At 45.3% G+C, this 25702-nt stretch overlaps 1 protein-coding gene across 12 annotated transcripts in view; it reads right to left on the minus strand.

Annotated features, from left to right (window-relative positions):
- The window catches only part of LOC117350768 (sodium/hydrogen exchanger 10-like), a 753575-nt gene that overhangs the window by 490307 nt on the left and 237566 nt on the right, over positions 1-25702 (minus strand). For all 12 annotated transcript variants that reach the window (XM_033925346.1, XM_033925349.1, XM_033925353.1 and 9 more), the window contains one exon: positions 23407-23547. In XM_033925346.1, the coding sequence (XP_033781237.1) occupies positions 23407-23547 (141 nt within the window). The remainder of the gene's footprint in view (positions 1-23406; positions 23548-25702) is intronic.

The following is a 25702-nucleotide window of genomic DNA, read 5'->3' on the forward strand; positions in this document are numbered from 1 at the left end:
GTCCATTCATGAGGCTGCAGAAGACGACTCAAGTTGTCCGCCAAGCAATTCTTCGCCCCTTGAATGTAGACAGCTTTGAGGAAGGTGTTGTGGCGGATTGCCCAGTCCCAAACCTTCAGAGCTTCTTGACAAAGGAAGGCAGATCCCGTCCCTCCCTGTTTGTTGACATAATACATTGTCCGTCCGAATGAGGACTACCTGGTCGTGAAGCAGATGTTGAAAAGCATTGAGAGCTTTGAGGATCGCTCTGAGTTCCAACAGATTGATATGACACTGATGATCCATACTGGTCCAGAGGCCTTGAATACGGAGACCATCTAGATGAGCGCCCCAAACGTAGGTCGAAGAATCTGTCATGAGGACCTTCTGATGGGGGGGGGGCGTTTGAAAAAGCAAGCCTCTAGAAAGATTGGAAGAGAGCATCCACCAACGGAGAGACTTCTTCAATAAAGGAGAGACTTCTTCAATGTGTCAAGAAGGAGGTTCGCAAACTTGCGTTCATTGAGATGCCAGGGTCCACTGAGGAATTCTGAGATGAAGTCTGGCAAAAGGAGTCACGTGTACTGTGGAGGCTATGTGACCCAAAAGTACCATCACGTGTCTCGCTGAGATGGAAGAGCGGGAAGACACTGTATGACAGAGTTGAAGAAGAGCTTCCAGTCGTTGTTGTGGAAGGAATGCTCTGAGTTGGACCGTGTCCAGAACAGCTCCAATGAACTGTAGATTCTGTGAGGTCTGAAGTTGAGATTTCAGAAAGCTGATCTCAAATCTTTGATGAGCCAGTCGTCGAGGTAGGGAAATACTTGAAGACCATGATTCCTTAGAGCTGTTGCTACCACTACCAGGCACTTGGTGAATACTCTGGGAGACAAGGCCAGGCCGAATGGTAGTACTCAGTATTGATAATGCAGATTCCCCGTCCAAAATCTGAGGTACTGATGGGAGGCCGGATGAATGGTGATATGAGTTTAGACCTCCTTCAGATCCAGAGAGCATAACCAGTCGTTCTACTCGAGAAGGGGATAAAGGGATGCCAGGACTAGAAATTTGTTGAGAGCCCTGAGATCCAGAATGGGTCGCAGATCGCCCATCTTCTTCAGAACAAGGAAGTAATGGGAGTAAAACCTCCTGTTCTGCTACTCCAAGGGAACTGGTTCGATGGCATGGAGATGAAGTAGAGCTTCAGCTTCCTGAAGAAGAAGGGTTGGAAGGATATTCTCTTGGAGGAAGGTCTGGATGAACCTGAGTGAAATGAAGAGAGCATCCTTCCCTGATGATGGTAAGTACCCAGACGTAATTGTCATCCATCGATGGTAAAAAAGATGGAAACAACCTCCTATAGGGGAAAAAGAAGGCAGAATCAGAACGGTAGAGATTATGCTCTGTTTTAAACAGTCAAAAAGGCTGAGAAGTCTTAGATGCAACAGAAGGCTGAGGATTTTGTTGCTTCTGAGGCTGCTGTTTCTTAAGAGGAGGGCGAGTATAAGGAGCCGGCTTCGAAGCAAAATGCCGTTGATAGATAAGAGCAGGGCGTGTAGGTTTTGCAGGAGCTGGTTTTGACTTAGGTCTGACAATAGAAGCAAAGGATTTTTCATGGTCAGACAATTTCTTGGTGGCTGCCTCGATAGATTCATCAAAGAGATCATTGCCCTCACAAGGAATATTTGCTAAGCGGTCTTGAAGATTAGGGTCCATGTCAATGGTACGAAGCCAGGCAAGACAACGCATAGCTACAGAGCAAGCAGCTGCTCAAGCAGACAACTCGAAGGCATCATAAGATGACTGAAGAAGATGCAAATTTAGTTGAGATAAAGAAGCAAGGACTTCTTGAAATTCAAACTGCATGTGAGTATCCAAATAATTCAAAAACTTTAGTAGGAGAGAAATGAGGCCCTCAAAATAAGTAATAAAATGGAAATTATAATTGAGGACTTTAGAGGACATCATAGCATTCTGATAGATGCGACGTCCAAACTTGTCCATAGTTTTTCCTTCCCTGCCAGGAGGAACAGTGGCATAAACCTTGGAGGACTCGACAAGCAGAGATTGATGAGATAACTGTGAGTTGTCAAAGCCTTTGCAATGTACAGTTTTATACCTAAAGTCCAACTTCCCTGGAACAGCTGGTATGGTATAAGGTGTTTCCAGGCAGCAACCAAAAGTCTGATTCAAAAGCTTATGAAGAGGAAGCTTAAGTGACTCTGCCGGAGGTTGAGGGAGATGCATGACTTCGAGATACTCCATAGAGTATTTAGAGCCAGTATCTAATTGAAGATCCAAGTCCACAAAGACGAAGGAAAGATGAGAAAGATAGCTGATCCACCAATGCTTTGCCTCGAGAAGGACTTGGGGACGTCGAGGCAGCCTGGATCGAAGATGATGCTACGGCATGAAAAAAATGTATCAAAAGAATATGGAGACTTAGACGAAGCAATCGAAACCACTGGATCCTCAAGGTTCGGCATCGGAGACCTCGATCGAGGAGTCAGTGTCGAAGGAGGAAGATATTGAGGCTTAGTTGAAGGTCATTCTTTAGAAGAAGTGTGCCTGGAAGAATGTCTCAATTTTCCCCACTACCAAATTTCCCCACCCCGCCCGGCTACTTTTTCATGCCACCCAGCTGGAAAAAATTTCTGGGGAGAACACTGAACATGGTCTGGAAAGAAGCCAGGAAGGACCACCTGCTTTGGCTGAAGGTTTCTTCGAGGTAGTGTGAGTGTGCTTCGACTTGGAAGGCTTAGGCACTTTAATCACTACCGCTGGAACCAACTGCTGAGCTATCTGACCTGAGGAAACAGGGGAAAATACAGCAGATGTCGTCAAAGAAAGAGCCGCTGCAAACGACGAAGGTCTGATGAGGCTCAAAGTGGAAGCAGTAGGAGCAGGAGGAACCTAGGTAGGAGTCGAGGCCTTCGCCTTTGAAGTCGAGGGATCAGTAGAAGGATTCCATCTCGAAGAGCTGGTCCACCAAAATACAATGACAATTGAAAGCTCGAGGCTGAAGTGTTTGACAGTGCAGGCACGACCTAGGATGATGTTTCGGCCCAAGGCACTTAAGGCAGCGACGGTGTGGGTCAGTAAGAGAGATCACGTGCTGGCACTTGCCACACTTCTTGAAGCCCGTGACAGGCCAGGATATAGAAGTAAAAATAGCCTCCGCAAGATCGAAGCCCTCGGGCTGCGGCCGAGTGGCCTGTCCCGGAAAATGAAAGAAATAAAATAAGAACAGCGATTCGTGAGGAAAAAATACAAACCGCAGTTCAGAGAAGGCACAAAGTAACGAAGTTAAACGCAGAGAGTCAAAGACGGACTTCTCAGCTCCGCGGAAAACTGAGAACTGAGGAGCCGCGCCCTGCGTTGGGCGGGAAGGCACTTGTGCTTGCGCGGTGCGGGCGACTCAAAACTTCGAGTTTCCTCAAGCAAGTCTGCTTGTGAGGCATCCGTATCCGGGCTCCGTCGATGATGTCACCCATATGTGAGAATACCTGCCCGTTTGTCCTTGGATAATTTAGTTTACCAGCTTCCTGGTGCTTCCTATGTCACTCTGTCAATTGATGACAACTTACTATCATTGTTTCTTGAATTATGCTTGTTATTGTCAACACGTAAACACGCTCTTAGCGTGTTTCACATTCGTAGCCATCAAAATCTTCCTGGAGTCATTTCTACAGGAAACAATCTTGCAGACGCTGCCACCAGGAAGGTTTTGGCACAATTTACCACTACCATTGACAGTCATGCATTCTGCCACCAAAATGCCAAAGCCCTGGTGAAAATGTTTAATATTCCCTTAAATCAAGCTACAACTATAGTTCAATCTTGCCTACAAATGCTCACAGCTGCATTCAGCTGCTGAGTACAGGGTGAACCCCAGGGGACTTGCAGCAAATCAAGTGTGGCAAATGGATGTCACACAATATACCCCTTTCGGGAAATGGAAAAATCTGCATGTTACTATTGACACCTATTCTGGGTAACATCACAAACAGGAGAAACAATGAATCAAGTAATTAATCATATGTTACAATGCATTGCAGTTATGGGAAAGCCGAAAACAGATAATGGTGCTGCATATTCTTCCAATGCTTTTTCTGAGTTTTACTTACAATTGGATATCCTGCTGATTCACGATTTGCCTTATAATTCTACAGGACAAGCCATTGTGGAACGGGCCAACCGTACATTAAAATCTTATCTATTAAAACAGAAACCGTTCCTAATTTGAGACAGGTTCGAATGTCTTTATACATTATTTTATTCACTATTAACCATTTGAACTATTTTTCAGAGTACTGTCTCCTAATCCTGTCTGGCATGCACCTGCTCCTTTAATAACCTGGGGAAGGGGTTATGCCACTGTCTCAACTCCTTTAGGTTCGGTTTGGGTACCAAGCAGACACGTCCGGCCTGCACGAACAGAAACTACAAAAGAAAATACAGAAGAAAAGCAAATAGCTGCAGACACCTGCAAAAAAACTACAGAAAGAAATGTCCTGGCACCAGCATTTACAGAATCCCATTCCTGAATCTGATTCCATCTTACAGAAACCACAACAAAGTCCCATACCACAGCAAGACGACCGGAAAAGAAAGCGTTATTCTAAGACTGATCCTGTGACTTGAGGACACCTTAAAAGCTTGAGTAACCAAGCTATTCTCACCTTGAAAAAGACTGATCATTTTCACATTAGGTGTGCAACTGTTGTGCTTTTTCTTTTTTAAAATTTAACAAACCTGTACTATGGTTTAATACCTTTCTGCCAAAATATTCACCCACACCATGCAAGCTATTTATAGTAGCACTGCAGATCTTCCGAATCTAATAGGCCCATTATGATATTTTGTTAGCTGTTGTATTTTCTTTATTATTGTCTCATGCATTGTTCTTGGAAAAGACCTATTTGTTTATCCCATAATTTTATGTACTGTAACACCTGTTGCAGGTAATAGGCCTGTCCCACAGGTGGCAGTGATTTACATTTTTGATTATTTGCCGACACATCACAAGTTCTTTTAACGATCTACATTTAATTTGAGAACTTGGCCCTTGCACCACACTCAAAGAAAACAAAATCTGTCTTGTGTGTATCCATTGTTTGTATCACCTTCACATGAGTTAACTGTACATATGATGCATATAATTGGGTTTTTTAGGGTTTGCACTGGGCATTTCTTCTTCATCTTCATGCCTTTAATTCTAGGTTACTATGCCCGGCACTTCTGGGTATAGGGAAAGTAATCTTGAGGTTCTCTTACTTTAGGGATTTTTTGCTATGCCTCACATATCTACTAGGGAACGCTCATTAATGCCAGACCCCTCCGTCTGGCTTAAGAAGATATAGGGGCTCACAATTTTGATTATAACATATGCACCTTATTAGTTATTATTGAATAGGTGAAAGATCTGCGTATGACGTGTTTGGGCCCCAGACTGTGTGTGAGAATGTGTTTGATTAGGTGTGTGAATTGTGGGTTTGTCTTTATATTTGAAATGTGCATATAAAAATAAAACATTACTACATACCCATTAGATTTTGAAGCTTCCAAAGGCACTATATGGAAATGATTAAGTTAGCGCCAAGGAGAATAAGAAAGATTTCCCTACTAACCAATTTTATGACTCAAGCTGAGGTATCATATACCATGTTTACGACATGGGGAAAAGTAGCCAGAAAACTGCCCTGGGATGCCATGACCAGTTATTCCCCCAAGGTAGCAAATCACAAAAATCTGTCATGTGCTAGGGTAAGAATTGTAGTAGAAATTGCATTAACAGTAGACTAGCTTTATGGAATTGTTCGCATTTTGTAAATATTTCCTATATTAATGCTCACCTTTCCTGCCTGCAGGATATCCCTGCTAATTTAACACACAATACGCAAGGCTGCCTTAAAAGATTAGGAGCAGCTTTGGTACACAAACAGCAATTGATTAATCCCAGAATTGCTAGAGCAAGACGCTCTGTCTCTATACCCTCTGATAATTATGCTTTAACTGATCAATGTGATAGTAATGTTAACTTGCTCTCAAAAGCTGAACTTATCTCTTTGACAGTCTCTTTATTTGGTGTACCTGGGTTAGCATTATAGAATTAATAAACCTTTACCCCGAATAGCTTGTGCATTAGAAAAAAAAACCACATTGATCATACCTCACACAGCACTTAGCTTGTTAAATCAAGAACTCGATAACTCGCCAGAGTGCTGGAATGCTTTATTGGCATAGCTCCCATCTGACCAGTGGATCCGGGTTATTCTGCAATATCTCCTCATTGGAATAGGTCTCTTGATTTCCCTCTGTTGTTTCGTGCAATGCCTGTCTTCCTTATTTATCTTGCTCATAAGTCCATTTTATGGTTGCTATCGCAAATTATCCCGAGCAGATTTGCCCTGCCTCCGTAAAGCCTTTGAAATAGTAAAATAAGGGGAAATGTAGGGATGGAGGTCTGATAGATTCAGATCCAGGGCATCAGAACACAGGCAAGGTCAGCACACAGGCAATTCTGAACCAGGCCAGGTCAGCACACTAATCTAGGCCCTGTATACGGATCTAGGCCTTGTGTGAGGATCTGAAGCCTTGTGAAGGAAGTGAGTCATTTCTCATTCCCTGCCACATCGACATTCTATTAGCAAGGAAAATGCTAGCATCTTATGACGAATGCTGAGGCATTCCCCCCTCCCCTCTCTTAAACTCATAGAAACATAGAACATAGAAACATAGAAGATGACGGCAGAAAAGGGCTACAGCCCATCAAGTCTGCCCACTCTGCTTACCCACCCCCTGTCTATGTCCTAATGACCCAATTTCCTTATCTTGACCCTCGTAGAGATCCCACATGGGTATCCCATTTATTCTTAAAGTCTGGCACGCTGTCTGCCTCGATCACCTGCACTGGAGCTTGTTCCAATGATCAACCACTCTCTCTGTGAAGAAGTACTTTCAGGTGTCGCCATGAAATTTTCCGCCCCTGAGTTTGAGCGGGTGCCCTCTTGTGGCCGAGGGTCCCTTGAGAAAGAAAATATCATCTTCCACTTCAACACGTCCTGTGAGGTACTTAAATGTTTCGATCATGTCTCCCCTCTCCCTACGTTCCTCGAGTGTAGAGCTGCAATTTGTTCAGTCTCTCTTCGTACGAGAAACCCTTGAGCCCCGAGATCATCCTGGTGGCCGTCCGCTGAACCGATTCAATTCTGCGCACATCTTTACTGTAATGTGGCCTCCAGAATTGCACACAGTACTCCAGATGAGGTCTCACCATGGCCCTGTACAACGGCATTATGACTTCAGGCTTTCGGCTGACGAAACTTCTATTGATACAACCCAATATCTGCCTTGCCTTAGATGAAGCCTTCTCCACTTGATTGGCAGTTTTCATGTCTGCACTGATGATTACTCCTAAATCTCGTTCTGCTGAAGTCCTAGTTAAAGTTTCTCCGTTCAAGAAGTACGTCCTGCATGGATTTCCGCTTCTGAGGTGCATGACCTTACATTTCTTAGCATTGAAGCCTAGCTGCCAGGTTGAGGACCAACTTTCCAATGTAAGCAGGTCCTGCACCATATAATTCTGTAAACTGCATTCACTTACTATATTACATAGTTTGGCGTCATCGGCGAATAGTGTTATTTTACCTTGAAGCCCTTGAGTCAGATCCCCTATGAATATGTTGAAAAGGAGTGGACCCAGGACTGAGCCCTGCGGCACTCCACTGGTCACCTCCGATGTTTTAGAGAGGGTACCATTAACCACCACCCTCTGAAGTCTGCCACTCAGCCAATCATTGACCCATACAGTTAGTGTCTCTCCTAACCCCATCGATTCCATCTTGCTTAGCAGACTGCAGTGTGGGACACTGTCAATAGCTTTACTGAAGTCCAGGTACACGACGTCCAAAGACTCTCCCAAGTCCAACTTTCTTGTTACCCAGTCAAAGAAGCTGATGAGATTGGATTGGCAGGACCTACCCTTGGTGAATCCATGCTGATTGGGATCCCGAAGATTCCCTTCATTCAAGATCGTGTCCAATTTGCTTTTAATTAGTGTTTCCATGAGTTTGCACACTATTGATGTGAGACTCACCGGTCTATAATTCGCAGCCTCTGCCCTGCAACCCTTTTTATGCAGAGGAACGACATTAGCTAATTTCCAGTCCAGGGGAACTTTCCCCTTACTTAGGGAGAGATTGAATAGCTCAGCCAACGGTTTCGCCAGGACATCGCTCAATTCTCTGAGCACTCTTGGGTGCAAATTGTCTGGTCCCATGGCTTTGTTCATCTTGAGTCTTGCCAGTTCACTGTAAACTTCACCTGGTGTGAACTCAAAATTCTGAAACTTGTCTTCTGTGCCTTCAACTGCGGACCGTGTCCCGGTGCCTCACAGGTGAAGACTGAGCAGAAGTATTCATTCACTAGTTCGGCTTTATCGGAATCTGCTTCCACGTAACTTCCATCCGGTCTTCTAAGGCGTACTATCCCGCCTGTGTTCCTTTTTCTGTCACTAATATACCTGAAGAAGGATTTGTCCTCCTTTTTAATGTTTTTTGTCAGAATTTCTTCCACTCGAAGTTTTGCCTCCCTAACTGCCATTTTGACCGCTGTAGACCTGGTCCTATATTCTACCTTTGCCTCTCTTTTCTCCATGCGTTTGTAGATATACTGTTCTTTTTCATCATGGGCTCCATACAACTGCTGAAAGAAATCAAATAAGACCCCCGAAACTGCCGACATACTGGTCACCCTACCCCCACCCCGGGTCCTGAGAATCGAAATCGGTTTCATGCTTGTCTCCGCTGATACTAAACGCGCCATAAGGCGCCCTGGCTTATTGCCAAATCGGTGAAAACGATGTTTATGGTAGGCCACCCATTTCTGAGAACGTAAATGAAGAAGAGAATAAAGAGCCTCCTGAGTAGACAAGCAACGTGATCGAGTGTCCCTCGAGGGAGCTGATTGGAATGGTCGCTTAGCTTTGCATAAGGCCCGCTCCAAAGTAACGATGCCTCTATGAATATGCTTGTTCCTGGCACTCAAAACATAAGAAGTGCCTCTGCTGGGTCAGACCAGAGGTCCATCGTGCCCAGCATGCCCAGCAGTCCACTGGCGCGGCGGCCCAACATGTCCCCTCTATCCCCCTTTCCTTCAGAAAATTGTCCAATCCCTTCTTGAACCCTAGTACCGTACTCTGTCCTATCACGCCCTCTGGAAGCGCATTCCAGGTGTCCACAACCCGTTGGGACAGAGCATTGGTTTTGAATCTGTCCCCTTTCAACTTTTCAGAATGCCCTCTCGTTCTTGTATTATTTGAAAGTTTGAAGAACCTGTCCCTCTCTACTTTCTATATGCCCTTCATGATCTTGTAAGTCTCTATCATATCCCCTCTAATTCTCCAATTCTCCAGGGAAAAGAGCCCCAGTTTCTCCAGTCTCTCAGTGTATGAAAGGTTTTCCATACCCTTTATCAAACGTGTCGCTCTCCTCTGAGCCCTCTCGAGTATCACCATATCCTTCTTAAGATACGGCGACCAATATTGGATGCAGTACTCCAGATGCGGACGCACCATCGCCCAATACAACGGCAGGATAACTTCTTTCGTTCCGATTGTAATACCCTTCTTGATTATACCTAGCATTCTATTCGCTTTCTTAGCAGCCGCTGCGCATTGTGCCGACGGCTTCATTGTCATGTCCACTATTACCCCCAAGTCCCTTTCTTAGGAACTCTCACTCAATAACAGCTCTCCCATCGTATAGCTGTACCTCGGGTTTTTACTTCCTACATGCAATACTTTACATTTCTCTAAATTGAACTTCATCTGCCATCTCGTCGCCCACTCCCCTAGCTTGTTCAGGTCCATTTGTAATTCCTTCCAGTCCTCTTTAGTCCGAGCACCACTAAATAGTTTGGTGTCGTCTGCAAATTTTATTATTTCGCACTTCATCAAGTTTCAAGTTTTATTTATTCTTGATTAAACGCTTAATTAAAGTTTTTCTAAGCGAATTACAATAAATAAAACAACATGTAATTTTAACAAAGTATTAAAAATAAGCAATTTAACAAAGTAATTAATTATAAAACAAGCGAACAAAACAGAAAAAAAAAATTGATAAAAAATACACAAAAAACAATAGATAATTTCAAGGATAAGGTTAAAAGAAAAGGTCTAAAAAAGCGATTTACAAATTAAAAGCATCTGTGAATAAAAAGCTCTTTAAGTTCTTTTTAAAATTGTCAAGATTATTTTCATCTCTCAGTTGAAAAGGTAAGGAGTTCCGAAGCTATGGAGCTGTTACTGAAAATATATCTTGCCGACGGGTTCCAATGATTTTTAAAGAAGGGATTACTAGAAGTTTTTGGTTAGTTGAACGGAGAGAATGGGAGGTATTATATGGGATAAGAACTTTACTAATGAATAGGGTTCATTGGTATTAACAGTTTTGAATGTTAATAATAAAATTTTATAGGTAATACAATGATTAATGGGCAGCCAATGAGATTTAATCAGAAAAGGAGTAACATGTTCGACTTTCCTACCTCTATGAATGAGCTTCACTGCGGTATTTTGAATAATTTATAAGCGTTTCTTTTCTTTTTGTGTAATATTTGAGAATAGTGAATTACAGTAGTCAAGCTTAGTGATGATTAATGAGTGAAGTAAAATATTTAACGATTTAGGTTCCAGAAATTTAGAAATTGAACGAATTAAATGAAGTCTATAGAAACATGATTTAACAGTAGTATTTATATGATCATGGTAGGAAAGTTTGTCGTCAATTATGACCCCCAAGTATTCTTAAGGATGGTACAAGCTCTATAGGAGTTTTATCAAGAATAAAAGGAACACATAGATTGATTCCTTGTTTCCATGTAAATAATAGAGATTTAGTCTTTTGAACATTTAAGGCTAATATAGGAGTAGTAAGCCATTGTTTGACTTTTTCTAATTTTAGGTTAATCTCCTGTAGTTCTTTGTTTTCAGGATCAAGTGGGTGGGTAAGTTGTATATCGTCTGCGTAACTAAACGTAGTAAACCCTATAGATTGACATAAGGTCAGCAAAGGGGATAAAAAAATGTTAAATAACAGATGTGACAATATAGATCCCTGTGGAATACCGTAGTTAAGAGTATAAGTTTTGGAGATGGAATTGTTAAAAGAAACTGTCGAGGAGCGATTCTACAAAAACGATTTAAACCAATTGAATATTTGACCACAAATTCCAATGGCTTTTAATCTATTAAGAAGTAATTCGTGGTCGATGGTGTCAAAAGCAGCAAACAAGTCCAATGAAAAAAGAATTACAGATTTGTGGTGATCTAAATAGTAATGTTTATTTGTAGTTAGACCTATCATTGAATATTCTGTAGAATGATTTTTTCTAAACCCTGTTTGATTAGGGTGAAGAACATTGGTTGATTCCACAAAGTCTGAAAGTTGTTCGAATACTATTCGTTCAGTTAGTTTTGCCAAAAATGGTAAATTGGCTATTGGACGATAATTTAGAGGATCCTCAAGACTAGATTTATGATCTTTTATTATTAGCAGAATAGTAGCAGTTTTCCAAGGAGGAGGTACTGTACTAAATTTAAGACTATTTAAAATGAAAAAAATGTATAAATGGACCAAAATTTGAGAAAAACCTTTTTAGGATAAAAGAAGGGATGTGGTCTGAACGGGACCCTTTTAAATTGACTCTTTTAAAAAGTTGTTCTTCATCCCTGTTTCTATGTCATTTATAAATATATTGAATAGCAGCGGTCCAAGCACCGACCCCTGCGGGACACCACTCGTTACCCTCCTCCAGTCTGAATAGTAGCCCTTCATTCCTACCCTCTGCTTCCTACCCGCCAATCAATTCCTGATCCATCTATGTACATCTCCTTCGACCCCATGGTTCTTCAGTTTCCGAAGTAGGCGTTCATGGGGTACCTTGCCAAAGCCTTTTTGGAAATCTAAATATATGATGTCTATGGGGTCCCCTTTGTCCATCCGTTTGTTAATTTCTTCGAAGAAATGTAGTAAGTTCGTTAGGCACGATCTCCCCTTGCAGAACATGGCATGTGATTAGAAGTTTATTTCTTTCAAAATGCTTATCGATGCTGTCTTTTAGCAGTGCTTCCGTCATTTTCCCCGGAACCGAGATCAGACTCACCGGTCTGAAATTCCCCGGCTCACCTCTAGATCCTTTTTTAACATTGGGCGTAACATTGGGTGTAACATTGGCTATCTTCCAATCCTCCAGGATCACTCCTGTTTTCAGGGATAGATTTCAAACTTGCTATAGTAGCTCTGCTATTTCCTCCTTTATTACCGTGAATCACCGTCTTAGCAGCGTCCCAAAGACAGGGTCCTCCATATGAGGGGCATTGTTGGTAGAATAATCATCCCATTGGGTGCACAGGAAGGTTTGGAATTCCTTATCCTGAGCAAGATAAGACGGGAAGCGCCAGGAAAAGGAGCGAGAGTATGCTATATCCAAGTGAATATCCATCCAAATGGGTGTATGGTCCGAAATACTCAAAGGGTCAATTTCTGCCAAAACTACAGAAGGGAACAATGCTGAGGACAGAAAAATATGATCTATCCGAAACCAAGTATTGTGAGCCCTGGAAAGATGAGTGTAATCACAAACTTCAGGATGAAGAAGATGCCAAGGGTCCACCACAGAAAGAGTATCACAAAAATCAGAAAGGAGTCGACCACGGGCCCCCAAGGAAGTAGAGGGAGTACCCGACTTATCAGAGTTGGGATCGAAGACCAAATTGAAATCTACCAATCAGTGGCGTACCTAGGGTATGTGGCACCCGGGGCCCATCATTTTTTGACACCCCCCCCCCCCCCCATGTAAAAAAATTATTATTTTTTTTTTTTGCAATAACCATGAAATGGAATAAATGGTCAGAATAGAAACAGGCAGTGAAAATTTTCTTTTATGGAACCTCATATATGTAACCATTATTCCAAACATAACATAACATAAATTATGTCTAAATTGTCATGACATTAGAAGTACATATGGAGTAGTTGCAGGTGATGCTTGGGACAGTTCTGATTGTGTTAGTTCGGTTTTATGTGTTTTTTGAATAGAAGGGTTTTTATTTCTTTTTGAAGGTTTTGCAGTCTGTGGTTGATATCAATTGGTTGTAGAGTTGGGGGTCGAGTGTTGCAGCTCGAATGGCTAGGAGGTTGTCGAACAGTTTTTTTCTTTTGACGTTTTTGGTTGGAGGGTGTGTGAATGGTGCACAAGTTCTCCTATGTCTGTTTGAAGTGGATTGAATTATTTAGCTGAAGAAATTAGTTACCCCCCCCATTCCACACACATTAATTCTCTTCCATTTTTGTTCCCATTATAAAAAACACTGATAAGTTCCCAGAAAAAAAATACATTAAAATAAGAAGTGAAAACAAAGGCCCCTACAGATGAGAACATAACATAAGAATAGCCTAACTGGGTCAGACCAATGGTCCATCATGCCCAGTAGCCCATTCTCATGGTAGCCAATCCAGGACACTAATACCTGGTCAAAACCCAAAGAGTAGCAACATTCCATGCTACCGATCCAGGGCAAGCAGACACTTCCCCCATGTCTTAATAACAGATTATGGACTTTTCCTCCAGGAATTTGTCCAAATCTTTCTTAAAACCAGCTACACTATCTGCTTTTACCATAACTTCTGGCCACTTCATTTTTAAGTTTAGATCTTTCCTTTCAAACAGAGACCTTGCTAGATGTCAAATACAGCACAAGGTAACTTCACATGGACTTAGCTGTGCAGGAAATGTGAATCTCCTCATACACCCACCATATAGTGCAAAAATGTGCAAAGGTCTGTTTTTTTCTTTCAATCACTACATAGCCTAATGCCACACAAGCAGCGCTGTTACAAACATATTCTGTAGGTCAATGCTAAGGATAACAAAGTTTCCTTCCTTGGACCAGAAGGAGATAAACCACTGGAAGAGATCCCAAAACAACACCCAAAGACCCACTCAGTGTGTGAATCAGTTGCGTGGAGTGGACTAACTGGGGGGTGGAAATGGGCCCGGAGTTTGCTCAGCAGAATTTCCCAGACCACCTCTTCCTCTCAACACATTGACACGCTGCCACCATCACCACTAGGAACACCTCACTGGGTAGGCCAGCTATGCTATAAACTTTATAAAACACATTATTATATTTTCTTATAAAACACATATTTTAACTGACCTCTCTGACATCCTCAGCCTTTCCATTCACAAAAATAGAAGGAAGAAAAGTTCCCATTTCCTGCTGTCTCATGTCCCCGGCCTATACAATATTTTTTTTCTGCAGACCCTTCAAAAGTCTGACCAAATCCTCGTTTCACTTGCATTATAAAGTACTGAGGATGCCATCTCTCCCCAATCCCAGGTCCTAAAGTCTAAGACAGTAGCGCAAACTAATGCTGCCAGATACAGGAAAAAAAAATTTTGATTCGATTCAGCCCTATTGAATTGGTTTTTCAATTCGATTTTCCTGCCCAGTTGGGTGATTTTTTTCAAAACTCCTGGTGGGTTTTATAGCTTTTTCACCCCCTTTGGCTTCTCCTAACCACACTGGCGCTGTGGTGTAAATAAAATAAAGAAACAAAAAGGACTTTTCCTCTTTCTGTTAAATCCTAGCTCACGTTTGCAGTCCAACACCAGCTCTGGCAGGATACACATTTCAAATCTGACATGTTATAATCACAAAACAGAAAATAAAATTAATTTTTCTACCTTTTGTTGTCTGGTTATATTTCAAATCTTGTTGGTCCAAGGCTCTGGTTTTCTTCTGATAACTTGCTTGCCAGGGTCTCCTTCTTTCTGCATGCTAACCATCCATCTGCCAACTCTGTCCTCCCTTTCCATTTCCCTTCCCTTCCCAGGAAGTCTGGTATCTTTCCTTTTTTTCATCTCCCTCCACAGATCCACCTTTTCTTAAATACCCTTTCATCCGGCATCTCTCCCTCCTTCCCCACCATCCCAGAGTCCACCATCTCTCCCTTTCTTTTCCTAATTACCCTCCTATCCAGTATCTCTATCCCTCCTCCACACCATCCCTTGTGTCCAATTTCTCTCCCTTTCTGTTCCTTCCCTCCCTAAATCCCATGGTCCATCATCTCTCTCCCTCTCCTCTATTTTCAGACCCATTATTTCTTCCCCCCCCCCAAAGTTTGGCATATGCATGTCTCTTTGAACACCCCCTTCCCTCCGTGTACTTCTAAATCATGGTCCCCCCCCAAAGGCCTGTCCCCCCCTTAAAGGTCTGCCTGTCCCACCTTGAAGGCCTGCACCCCCCTTGAAGGCCTGTCCCTTCCCCTTGTAGGCCTGTCCCCCCCTTGAAGGCCTGCCTGCCTGTCCCCCCCTTGAAGGTCTGCATCCCCCGAAGGCCTGCACCCCCCCGAAGGCCTGTCCCCCACTTGAAGGCCTGTCCCACCCCCTTGTAGCTTCTCCCCCCCCTTGTAGGCCTGTCCCCCCTTGAAGGCCTGCCTGCCTGCCTTTCCCCCCTTGAAGGTCTGCACCCCCCCGAAGGCCTGTCCCCCCCTTGAAGGCCTGTCCCCCCCTTGAAGGCCTGTCCCACCCCCTTGTAGGCCTGTCCCCCCCTTGTAGGCCTGTCACCCCTTTAAGGCCTGCCTGCCTGCCTTTCCCCCCCTTGTAGGCCTGTCCCCCCCTTGAAGGCCTGCCTGCCTGCCTTTCCCCCCCTTGAAGGCCTGTCTCACCCCCTTGTAGGCCTGTCCCCCCCTTGTAGGCCTGTCCCCCCTTTAAGGCCTGCCTGCCTGCCTTTCCCCCCCTTGAAGGCCTGTCTCCCCCTTGAAGGCCTGCACCCCCCTTGTAGGCCTGTCCCCCCTTTAAGGCCTGTCCCCCCTTTAAGGCCTGCCTGCCTGCCTTTCCCCCCCTTGTAGGCCTGTCCCCCCCTTGAAGGCCTGCCTGCCTGCCTTTCCCCCCTTGAAGGCCTGTCTCACCCCCTTGTAGGCCTGTCCCCCCCCTTGTAGGCCTGTCCCCCCTTTAAGGCCTGCCTGCCTGCCTTTCCCCCCCTTGTAGGCCTGTCCCCCCCTTGAAGGCCTGCCTGCCTGCCTTTCCCCCCCTTGAAGGCCTGTCTCACCCCCTTGTAGGCCTGTCCCCCCCTTGTAGGCCTGTCCCCCCTTTAAGGCCTGCCTGCCTGCCTTTCCCCCCCTTGTAGGCCTGTCCCCCCCTTGAAGGCCTGCCTGCCTTTCCCCCCCTTGAAGGCCTGTCTCACCCCCTTGTAGGCCTGTCCCCCCCTTGTAGGCCTGTCCCCCCTTTAAGGCCTGCCTGCCTGCCTTTCCCCCCCTTGTAGGCCTGTCCCCCCCTTGAAGGCCTGCCTGCCTGCCTGTCCCCCCCTTGAAGGCCTGTCTCACCCCCTTGTAGGCCTGTCCCCCCCTTGTAGGCCTGTCCCCCCTTTAAGGCCTGCCTGCCTGCCTTTCCCCCCCTTGAAGGCCTGCACCCCCCTTGAAGGCCTGCACCCCCCCTTGAAGGCCTGGCCCCCCCCCCTTGTAGGCCTGTTCCCCCCCCCTTGTAGGCCTGTCCCCCCCTTGAAGGCCTGCCTGCCTTTCCCCCCTTGAAGGCCTGTTCCCCCCCTTGAAGGCCTGCACCCCCTTGAAGGTCTGCACCCCCCCAAAGGCCTACACCCCCCCCGAAGGCCTGCACCCCCCCCGAAGGCCTGCCTGCCCCCCTTGAAGGCCTGCACCCCTTGAAGGTCTGCACCCCCCCCCGAAGGCCTGTCCCCCCTTGAAGGCCTGCCTGCCTGTCACCCCCTCCCCCTTGAAAATTTACATGTACAGCATAGATTTTTGTGTGTGAACTTTAGGCCCCTTGGTTTTCTAAGAATATAAATAAGGAAACTCTTTAGTTTCTGGGTTTTTGCTTTTTTAAATCTGTGAAATACAGAGGCACTAAGATGGCTTCTCCAGGGCAGACCTTGCATAGCTGACTTTCTCTGTTCCTCTATGTGCAGCAGACGGGAAGATCAGAAAACCAGATCTCCTCCTCCCGTACGCTCCTCTAGTACTGCACCAACTTCCTCTCCGACGTCAGAGGCATCGCTTGCCTGCCCGCCCGCCCCACCCTGAAGGCCTGATGCCCCGACCCACCCCGAAGGACCGCTCGCCCCCCTGGCCTCCCCGCACCACCTATGAAGCAGCCGCAGCAGGATCGCGAAGTCAGCGTCAGCGATCCCTGCGCTGCTTCCTGCGCCACGGTCCCGCCCCTCCTCTGACGTCAGAGGAGGGGCGGGATCGCGGCGCAGGAAGCAGCGCAGGGATGCTGACGCTGACTTCGCGATCCTGCTGCGGGCTGCTTCACAGGTGGTGCAGGAAGGTCAGTGGGGCGAGCGGTCCTTTGGGGGTGGCGGGGGACTGAACGGCAAGGCCGGGAACACCCCCTTAGGGCTGGCACCCGGGGCGGCCCGCCCCCCCCGCCCTCCCCTAGGTACGCCACTGCTACCAATAGAAGAAGCGGGTCAGTAGAGTAAGGAGAGCAAAGCTTCTGCAGAAAAGAAGATTCCGACGAGTTGGAACCATACACCACCAAAAGAAGGTAGTGTTTATCACCCAGCGTCAGGTGCAAAAGAAGGTAACGACCATCAGCAGCCTTAGCAATGATTTGAACACCTAACGGTGAGGATTTGCGGACCAGCACTGCTATGCCACCATGTCAACCCGGAGATGAAGCAAAAAAGACCTCCCCCACCCAAGAACGACGCAGCTTAAGATGTTCAGCATCCGTCAAGCGAGTCTCTTATAAACAGGCAATATCCAATTTTGGACCTCTTAATTGGTGAGGTAATTCCCTCCATGTTCCAAGAGGTAAGTCTAAAAGGAGTGCTCAGATTGGAAAATCAGGGAATAAAGAAATAAAAACACAGAAAAGAGACAAAGGAAGAACCCCAGGAGCCCAGCCTCCCCAGGGGGTGGTAAAGCCAGATAGAATGGAAATCCCAACAAGCATTTCTGACACAATGTGAGGTCTTTCGTAACCTAACAAGGAGGACCGCCCACCCTACCCCCCAACATCCCAACCTCCCATCCCCCCTTCACCCCCATATCAAACCCTCCTCTCTCCCCAAAAGAACTACAGAAACCCACCCCGCACCACCACAAGGGTACGAAGCGAGAGTCACTACAATGTGAACAGAGCCCCCAGTCCCCTCCACCCACACAGTAGAAATGAACAAGCTCCCAGCACTGTAGAACACCACACACCAGAAACACCCAGGCACCTCTTCCCCCAGCCAACGCAACAGAACAGAAGAGAGCCTCCCAACATCATCCGAAAAGGCAATCAAAAGAAACAAAGAGAAGTTGACCCCTATTGGACTATTTCAGGCTCACACAAGGTCCCAGACAAGCAGGGCCCAGAATACAGCTGAATAAGCAGAGACAACAGAACCAGGAGTGGGAAGTCAAGAGGCAGAACCAAAAAGAGTCAAAAGCTAAACAAAACACTCACATGCCTCACTCAGACTAACATACCAAGGAAACCAAAAAGGAAGATACCCCAAAGAAACCCATGAAAGAATACAAGCACACAAGACACACTCATACACCAACCCCCTAGCACACAATCCATCCAACCCAGATAGGGGAACACCCCAACACCATCCAAACTGAAGAACACTCACACAAAACTCACTCACTACCGCGCTGCTCTCCAACCACTAGAACTGGCACCAGCCCTCGCTGTACATCTGGAAGAACAAATAATGCCTCCCAAATAGGAAGAAATAATGCAAGGGGAAAAGGGTCCAGTACCAGAAAGTCGTAGCCACTATCTGGCGAGAGAAGAAGAAGCACAGAAATTCAAAAGGAACAAGAGCATACAAACCAACAAACAGCTCAAACAACTCCAACTAAACATCCCCACACACCAGGCAAGAAAATTAGCAAAAAACCAAACTGAAGCGCTCAATCTCGGGCCACCCACACAACTCAGGCCAACAGTGTTCCCGCTAAGCTGCGCTGGCGTGCGCTGGCGCACAAAATATTACATCGCAGCGCACAAGTTTCTCATCACAGCGCACACACGCGTCGCAAAGGTAAGGGGAGGCTGGGGGAGGAATCGGACGTCGGGGTGGGGGTTTGGTTTCCGACCCTGGCGGTGGAGACATCTAACCTCGGCCTGCCCCGGAACTCTTACTGCAACAGTGACTTCCTGTTCCTGCCTAGACGGGCAGCTGCTGCAGTAAGAGTTCCGGGGCAGGCCGAGGTTAGACGTCTCCACTGATGGATACAGCGCCACCGCTATAACATTTAAAATAATAGCGATCGGGGGGGGGGGGGAAGGTGCGGGGAAGTCCGGAGCTGCAGGGCCGGCGTTAGAGGGAGTAAGAGTTGATGGTGCTGCAGGGTCCCGCGGGGGGAGGGAGGAAGAAAAAAGAGGAACCGAAGCATGGCAATTTTGGGGGAGCAGGTGTGGGGAAGTCCCGCGATGACTCGTCTGCTGGCTCTGCTCTGGAAGAAGTAAGTTACGTCGGAGGGGGTGGACCCGGCAGACACAATCATTGCGGGACTTTGCCGCAACTCCCTGTGTCTGCCGGGCCCACCCCCTCCAACGTAACTTACTTCTTCCAGAGCAGAGCCAGCAGACGAGTCATCGTGGGCCCTTCCAGCATGCAGCTGCTGAGTCCGCTCTAGAGCAAGTACGTCAGAGTGGGGTGGATTGGCAGCAGGCAGCTACAATCATCGCGGGACCTTGCTGCATGAAGGGAGAGAAAGGAGCAGGACTGCTGGAATGGAAGAGTGGTGGAGGGAAAGAAAGGGGGCAGGGTGGTATGGAAGGGTGGTGCTGATGGAATTGATGTACAGAGAAAGGAGAGAGACATAAGGGGGAAGGATATTGGAGGGAAAGAAAGGGGGAAGATGCTGATTGAAGAGGGGTGGATGGAGGGAGAAAGGGCAGACATTGGATGGTAGTGGGGAACCTATGCTGGATGGAAGTGCAGATGGGAGAGATAAGGGAGCAAATGCCAGAAGGAAATGGGAGGAGAGAAAGAGGGGAGCAGATGCTGGATGATAAGTGGACAGAGAGAGGAGAAGGTACTAGATGGAAGGGTTGGAGAAAGAGGGTATATGATGGAAGGAGGGGATAAATAAAAGGAGGACACATGATGGGGAGAAAAGGATTGAGTTAGGGAAACACTGGAGGGGTGAGGGAAAGAGGTGGCAAGCTTTAGGTAGACAGTAAAAAAGAACATTGATGAGAGAGTAGTAAGAACATAATCTAGACAGATGCAGAAAATAAATTGAAAAGGGAAATGAGGGAAAAAAGGGAAAGGGATTGCAGAGGAGAGGTGTGGGAGAGGGAAGGAGAGGAGAGAGATGCCAGACCAATGGGGGTGAAAGGAGAGATGGAAGGGGGAGGCATACAGTTTCTGGAAGGGGCATAGAAGGAGAGAAGATGCCATATAGGGGAAAAGAGACGGCAGACAGTGGATGGAAGGAAGAGAGTTACAAGAAGATGAGGAAAGCAGAAACCACAGAAGACAAAGGTAGAAAAAAATTTCTATTTATTTATTGCTTTAGGAGACATGTGTCACTGTTTCTGTGAAGCATTGTATGCAGAGTCCAGCTTCTTGCTGGTTCAATTTAACCTTTGTCTATGGGAGGGGTTAGTTTGTGATTACATATTCCATACTAGGCGAAGGTGTGTTCTGTGTGTTCGAAAGACATAGTTTTCTGTTAGGATTGACGGTGTAGGATTGATCTGTGTTGGTCTGGCTTGTTTAGTTTTACAATGGGTGTATTGATGTACTGTTCACTGCAATATGTAAGATGCTGCCTTTTCCTAGGTGACGTGTGACGTGTGGCTTGTTACTAAAAATCATGTTTTTCGTACAGATGGGGGAGGGGTGCCAAAAAATGATGGGCCCCGGGTGTTACATATGCTAGGTACACCACTGCATTATGTAAAGATACCAGAAAGCTGGAGAAGCAAAAACTTTAAGTAAATTGTTATTCTTCTAAGTTTTGAGTATTTAACCCTCCCACAATCTCATGGGCACTCATTTCAAGTTTCAAGTTTATTGAGATTTTGATTTAAACGCAATATCAAATATTTTCAATGTGTATAACAAAAATAAATTTTGGGAAATAAATAAAACCATTTGAACAATAAACATACAAACATATCCATAGATGATTAAAAATACATAAGGAGTACAAGGATAAACTACATTTGTTTACAAATGCGTCCTCCGTGCCTGCTCATAAATTTGTGGAATATGTAACTTGTCGCTCATGCATATTTTTTTTTGCACACACCTCATCAATCCTTAGAGGGAACATTGCAGGCCAAGCCGAGTAACTGGAGAGAAACAAACAGGCAAAAATAAGGAAACAATCAAGTGGGATTGGAGGTGCTAGGTTCCTCTGGTAAGGTATCCAAATATGCCTGAGCTGAGGCCACCGTGTCGAAAGTCTTCCACCCAGCGCTCGTCCAAATTTTCAGGAGCGCTGGGTACAGGAGCATGAACCGCCTTTTGCGAGCATAGAGGACCGAGCAGAGCGGGGAAAATAGTCTTCGCCTCTCCTGTAAGGCCAGAGAATAATCCTGAAACAGTCTGACAGGATCCCCATTGTAGCATAGCTTGTTCCTCTTCAGCTTATACTGCCTTAGTAATTCTGCCTTGTGTGCATAGTTGTGGATCTTCAAGATGATCACTCGGGCACGGACTCGGTCATCACTCAGTCGGCCCAGGCAATGTGCTCTTTCCAGCTGAAGTGGCCCCATACCCTCGGGCAAGGGAAGCTCCGTTCTGAGCCAGGACTCCACAGTAGACAGCACACTGGAGTCAAACACTGACTCCGGAAAGCCCACCAGCCGCAGGTTGTCCCTCCGAGAACAGTTCTCAAGCTCGTTGAGCTTCTCCGTCTGCCGACGCACCTGATCACAGAGAGCAGTTAATTCTGCCGCCGAAGCTTCTTGTGTGTCTTCCGTCAATGCTACTCTGTTTTCAAGTTCCTCCGTGCACCTCGTGGACTCAGCTAGTAGATTTTCAAAAACGGTAAGCTGGCCCGACAACTGTTCAAAGCGGGCCTCCAGAGCCTTCTCCACGGATTTCAACAGTGCTTCAATATGTTCCGCTGAAAGCTGAAGCACTGGGCCCGATTCAAGCGCTGCCATCTTGGGGTCAGGTTTCTGAGTTCGGGTAAATTTTTCTTTCTCTGCATGAGTGGTTCTCCTACTCATAATCGGACTGAGGTGATGGATAAACTTGTCCATACACCGATGCAGTCCTAAGCATGGCACAGGGAGCGAAAATAAAAGAGTAAGGTGGGAGGTAGAAGACCTGAGGCCCTGGAGCTCAAGCAGAATGCGTCCGACCCTGCTCAGCACATCACGTGACCCCCCTTTCTCATTAGATATAACATCATCCAATGTCCGAATACCTGCCTGCATCCAATTCTTCCAAGCGATCCCAGCACCATCTACTTGAATCTTGGAGTTTAACCATAAGGACTGCAAAGTAGATTTCATTATAGTTTATCAATAAATTTAATTGTTTTCCATGTATCCAATAAAATTATGTTGTCTTTAGCATAGCTAGATAGTCTGATACTTAATACATGAGAAAGACACATAAGGGACATAATTTTCCATTTTAGATATAACCAGTCTGGGAGATGCTCCATGAGGTCAGGGAGGATCCAATACATACCCTGATGCATTATATAAGCTTGATGATACCTATAAAAATAGGGAAAATTTACCCCACCCTCCACAATTGGTTTTTATAAAGATACTAGAGCAATTCTCGCATTTTTCCCAAGCCAAATAAATTGTCAGAATACTGACAAACTGGCAACATACTCATTTGGTAATAAACCACAGGCAAAATCATCATCTTAACAGTTTGTACTCTCCCCCACCAAGACAGATGTGTGCATTGATTATATTTTAACATATATAATTAGTGTTTTGGATCATTTTTATTAATATAAGTAACAATGAACTTGTTTGTGAAATCAGAAAACCGAAAAGTCTCATATATAATCAAAATTTGAGAGATATGTGATAAATAACCCGTGTTAAAGAACTGTAATGCAGCAGCACCTTGTAGTAAAATTTTGATAGTAGCTGCTATGCAGCAACAATACTGAAGTCCATTAATTCCCAATGGGCTTTGGTGCGATTACCACAGGTCACTGCAGTAATCGGCTTTGTAAAAGAGGGCTTTAGACAAACATTTTTTGAAAATGGAATTAAATATTCAATCAAAACATATAAATAGCCAAACAACAAAGTAATAATTAAATAACAAATCAAGCATATCTGAAATATTTACTTCCTCCACCCACCTTGACAGAAACTTCAGTCCATTCTTTTTTCTTTTTATTCCCACAATTTTATATATTAAACAAATACAGTAATGATCTAAAATCAAGTAATGAAACCAACCTTTTGTGCTTTCAAAATGCGTAATCGCGCTTCTTCCATCATATCTTCAATCTCTTGAGGTGATGGTAGATTTGGAACTTCCTTCTGACAATCTGGGCACAAAGTAAACCCATATTGTGGGAATAATTCTTCACTTTTTACCTGAAGAAAAGAAAAACATTAAACTTATAATATTTAACCTGTCAATAGTAACCTTCTAAATTTCACCACTATTTGAAGTTCCATATTGCGGTACCTAAGGCCTTACGTGGGATGGAAGCTGCATCTCAGTCATGGTCAACTCTTCCCTTTTCTGCTCTGTCACAGATCCCAGGCACACTCTATGCAAACAGGACTCAGCTTGAAAGAATTAAAACAGATAAACAGTCCTATTCTAGTGCAAGTTTTTATTGCAGCCCTCTGCATAGCTTCAACAAAAAGAAAAGAGTTTTTAAACTATGAAGTTCCAAGTGTTTCTTTTCCTCACCACATTCATGCAGACTTTAGTATAATAGCCCATTCCGGATGAGCTATCACCAGCTTATAGTCCCCACATTTTTAAAGAAACTTCAAGACTGTTCCTTGCTTCTCTAATCTGCTTGACTGGTTGATGCCCCTTGTTCATCTCTGCTGTGACAGGATGGTTTTTGGAGCAGAGTAGAAGGCTCCACCAATCCCATTACTTCTGTGATCCTCCCAAATCTTCTGTGGCATGCAAAAACAAAACACAAACAGTTCAGCAATTGCTCCTGGAAAACATTTCACAGCACAGCATCCCAAAACTTAAAATGGTTCAACAATTGCTCTCAAAACAATTCAAAGCAAACTGTCCAAACTCAAAAAGCTGGAGCTCATTTTACTATTGCTACTGTCCAACATTTCTTTCTTGTTCCAAACAAAATTCTCCCCCTCTACCCCCCCCCCCAAAAAAAAAAAAAAAAAAATCTGTGGGTCAACAGCAGCTAGGGTCTCTACCAGCTTTGTGCTCCCTGCACATCAGGTTCTCAGACATTTCTTTCTTCAACCTGCTTTTCTTCTGACTTCACCTGGAGCCTTTCCTCAAGGGCAGCAGTTTTTAGAAGCTACATCATTTCTTCCTTCTAGCTAGTCCAAAGGACAGAGCCCAAACTGGTAATGGTTGTGCAAGATGTGAAACCACAAGTATCTGCGGTGGATCAGAATGTACAAGTATGCCCCCATAAATCCAATGAAGTAAGGGACTCTCCTGAGCCACCACTGCTTTGACAGATCTCACTATTCCCATATAAAAGCATGTGCTGTAGTTCCAGAATAGGCCTCCAGCTGTTTGAACCATTCATTGGCATGATAAAGTATGTGGAGCATCTGCCAGAGTCTGAAAGGTTGGTGGCACCCACTTGAATATCCAGCAAGCACAGTGGCTTGTGCTTTGTCGAGGAGATTCAACGAACCAATTGGTCAGAGGCTAGGTAAATTCCAAATGCAAAAAGGAAACAAAAACCAGAAGGAACACCGACAGCCTGCCCACTATCTCTAGGGGAGGGGGGTACCCCCAGCCTGGAATCATTCTGCCTTCTTAGCAGGGAGCACAGGACTGATAATACCTAGAACCATGAAAATAGAGTGACCAGAACCCCTAGAGAAGCTGGGTTTGCTATCAGGCAGAGTCATAAGGTGACTGACCATTACAGAATCCATAAGGTCAGCCTGGCCCTTGCCAAAAAAACAACTGCTCTGAAAGTGAAGTCTCACCACAGTAGCCTGGGAAGTGGAATTACCAGCCCATTGTCTAATCCAGAGCATTCTGCTGGCCGAAATGGAGAATGCCAAAACCCACATAAGGCACATAAAGCACCAGGTACATAAGTCGACCCAGCAAAAAGAAGCTGAGGAGGAAAATCCACAGCCTCATTCTCCATGGTGCACAGGCAAGACAGACAGGCACGTGTGGCAACAGACGCCACCAAAGCAGCTTGAAAGCCCAAAACAGCTGCATCCAAAAGCCTCCAGAGGACTACATCTACATAGCGGTCCTGCATATCTGTAAGCACCACATCACTTCCCCTGATCCAGAACCTGTGGGCACTCCAGAAAGTCACATTGCTCTGATAGGAAAACATACATATCAGGGTGCCAGGGAAAGGTGGAAGACTGTGAGTGCACATCACAAAGCCAGGAGGAAGAAGAGGACAGAGCCAGCTGAGTGATCCAGTGGCGTACCTAGCATATGTTAAGATAATATGATACGATAAACACTTTCAATATTGAATATGAAGATGCCCAATAGTATAAAGCAGGAACAGCATAGGCTTAATTCAATTTAAAAGTGAAGGAAAAA

This window comes from Geotrypetes seraphini, chromosome 16 (genome assembly GCF_902459505.1).
Source record: "Geotrypetes seraphini chromosome 16, aGeoSer1.1, whole genome shotgun sequence".
Lineage (NCBI taxonomy): Eukaryota > Metazoa > Chordata > Amphibia > Gymnophiona > Dermophiidae > Geotrypetes > Geotrypetes seraphini.